The 3,373-nt window shown below is 29.4% G+C and overlaps 1 protein-coding gene across 1 annotated transcript; it reads right to left on the bottom strand.

The window, feature by feature from the left end:
- Nucleotides 1-1,222: 1,222 nt before the first annotated feature.
- On the bottom strand, nt 1,223-2,684 carry LOC107848849 (WRKY transcription factor WRKY51-like). Its single transcript, XM_047401743.1, has 5 exons — nt 2,472-2,684; nt 2,307-2,388; nt 2,048-2,183; nt 1,509-1,634; nt 1,223-1,406 (listed from the first exon to the last, which is right to left on the bottom strand). The coding sequence occupies exons 1-5, from the start codon at nt 2,682-2,684 to the stop codon at nt 1,223-1,225; spliced, it is 741 nt and encodes a 246-aa protein (XP_047257699.1).
- Nucleotides 2,685-3,373: the final 689 nt, after the last annotated feature.

Genomic DNA, 3,373 nt, shown 5'->3' with positions numbered 1-3,373 from the left:
TTTAAAACTTCAATTATTTTACAAATATAATTGACTATCAATGCCACAAAAATTTAGACAAGGAAAGTAACATGTATTATTTGAAAATAACATAAAAGATATTCTAAATTACAACAATGAACTAAATTAAAATATTTTATTAAATATGTTATAATTACTATGTGAAAATTAATATAAATCATAATAATTAACCACTGTAAATATTTATAAAAAAAATATAAAAAATTTTGATTGTCTCTCAAAATTATATGGATATCATATTAACAACTTAAAATATTCTTATACAAATTTCATTAATCTAAATATAATAATAAATGCCTAACTAAGAATTTATCAGCCAAACAAATGAAGGTTTTAATTAAATAATAGAATTATACATAATATAAAATTTTCAAGGATTAACATTGGGTCCGTGCGTAGCACAGCTTAGCCACCTAGCTACTTAATAATTGATGCAATCCTTCAAAAAATATAATCTTGTTAGTTAGTGATGACTAAGAGATCACAACTTTGTCAAACATATTTCAATGTTCATGTTCCATTTCTAAATGTGGTTTTAGCTCAAAAAATTTACTCTACTGTCTTAAAAATTCAGAACTAAAAATATATAATAACTTTTAGTTATATTCTTGATATTAAAAAATTTCAATTCTCAAAACCTCTAATAAGCATAAGAAAAGTTATAACAATAATTATTTTCTTGTCCATTTTTACTTATACATTTTATTAAGCATAGATATTCAACAATATTTGTTCATTTTAGAAAAAATAAAAATTTATTTATTTGTATTCATTTTACTCTTAATTATAAATTATAGTTATTACTAAATACATCTCTAAAATGTTGAATTTATTATATTAAAATACACCTATTATTTATAGAGTATCATCAAATTCATATCTAAACGTCTATTAAAAACCTTTTGCACATGCTAGTATATAAAATAGAGTCAAATATTGTGAAACTTCTTTTTTTTTCTGTTTCAACCCCTAAAATCTTTCTAGAATTACATAACAAGTCCAATCTCACAATTGCTATTCTCTAGCCCTAGCCTCTTAACTATTTCAACTATAATTTTCCCCCTATTTTTTTCTAACTCTTCCCTAAGAGCTGCAATCTTTTCACTTTGGTGGTTACTCAAACGAGTTGAAATTACACGATGCTTATCATTCAAATAACCTCTTTCTTGTCCTCCCTCCCCTCGGCCCACCCACTTTTAGTTCACTCCTTCTTCTCTTTTACTGACCCAAAAGCCATCATTAGAGAATTGTACTCTTGTATCGCGACTTGTGTGTGACAATGTTCTTCTTCATAGGTCACAATTAACATCGTAGGATCATCCATAGCCCTCTCCACATGCTTCTTTGCTGGGCATCCAGGAAAACTGGTACACTTGTAATAGGCCCTGATTTAAAAAATAAAAATAAATTATATTAGATTTGATCCATTCATTTTATGCGATATATATCAAAATTAACGGTTCTAGTTGATCGTGCATTTTCATTACCATGGGTATGGTGAACCCTTAATCAACTTCTGACCACACTTCCTCCATGAACACTCATCTGTTGGTATATCAGTAATTTTTGAACTTATCATTGGAGTTCTTATTACTTTCCTAGGAAAAACTTTCCTGTTTGAAAAAAAAAACATAAAAATAAATAAATAAAAAATGTCTGCATTTATTAATAATAAATGTATATTTCAATCTGCAAAGGTGGTTGTGATAGTGTAGCAGTAATGCTCATCATGAACTAGCCTAGTATGATTCACATCTCTTGTATAATTTATAAGCTATTATACATGAGCAAGTTTACACAGATAACTAGCGACTACAGGTCATTTTGGGATTTCCAAAGAAAAAAAAGGGCTATACAATAACTAATACTTCCTCCATACACAAAATTCATACAAAGTTCCAACCATAAAAATTTATTGTAAGCATTTCTGATGTTTTTAGAAATGTGATAAATGTGAACAAAAACAGAGAAAATAAAGTAACATCAATGACAACAAATAGAAAAACTAACCTCTTTTTGCCAGAACCATCCCAGATTGTTCTTGCTCACGATATCTTTTACGGTGGCAGATGATTGTTTTCTTGCGGAAACAATCTGTGCCATCGAAAGCAATGACACGGAAGAAGGAGGAGCAAAATTCGAGGTACTTCCACTCCCTTCACCTTTATTAGATGAATGGAAGGAAGATGAGCTTATCACTTTATTCAGTTTATCAAAAGTATCCTTATACTTCATAACACTATCACCACCGCCATCACCACCAACACAGCAGCAATAACATTAACGCTTGGGTTTCTGAAGCCAAACGTTAACTCTATCTGCACTGGTAGCGCCACTGGTGCCAATACTCTCTCTTTCTCCATATAACTATATGGAGAGAGAGACAACAAAGTCAGGGAATCATAAACCTGAGCTTGAGATTCAGTCTCATTCTGAGCCTGAACCTAAACAGGACCATGACAGAACCTAGCATGACCAGTCCGTCCCACCATAGAATTCGCCTTCTTTAACTTTGCAATAGTAAAATCAGTTATCTCACGACAATCCACCTGAACCACCGGTTCATTAGCTGCCAACTTGATCAAATGCTCCATTGTTTTCAACCCGGTCGAAGCAGCTTCTTGAAGGGCTAATTCCTTATTCATTTTGGAAAACAAAACCATTTTTTTAACCTTGATTTTGTTTACAATAAGAAGGATGAAAAATGAACCAAAAGAGTAGGCAATATATAGGTGAAAATGATGACCATTTACCTGGTTAACCGGTTACTGATGTAATCGGCTAACTAAGCAAGTCAAATTTTCATTTGATCAGATGGTTCAGATTAATTTGATAGTAATTATTTAATAAAGAAAATGACAAAAGAAATAACTCACTTTCTTTGCCACTATAAAAAATGGTAAGATTCATTAAATATAAAAGCATTATGATTTTAATTTTCTTTTTTGATCAAATGAAAGTACAACTCTTGATGCATAGGTACAGGGTATTATGCATAAAGTTTGAATTTTTGAATTTTTAATTATTTTGCTTAAGAAAATGTGTATTTATTTCCTTGGTAGAAAAGGACAAATAGAGGATTGAGTATTATTTATGCATGTCATAACTGACTTTATCACATAAAATCTAAATTAGATTATATAGTGTTAACTCAGATTTTCTCTTGAAATTTGAATCTTTAACCATTCAACATGAAAGATATTTTTGTATAATTATTTGGTATTTGATAGATATTTATGGTTTGGTTTTAATCAATTATTCAAAAAAAAGTTATCATTATTATATCAATTTTTCAATTATTCAATTGTATATATAGTCAAAATTAAGCTTTTCAAAACCGTACTTAGTATAA

This window comes from Capsicum annuum, chromosome 12 (assembly GCF_002878395.1).
Source record: "Capsicum annuum cultivar UCD-10X-F1 chromosome 12, UCD10Xv1.1, whole genome shotgun sequence".
NCBI lineage: Eukaryota > Viridiplantae > Streptophyta > Magnoliopsida > Solanales > Solanaceae > Capsicum > Capsicum annuum.
Note: the sequence above shows the minus strand (reverse complement) of the source record. Positions and strands in the feature narration are given on the sequence as shown.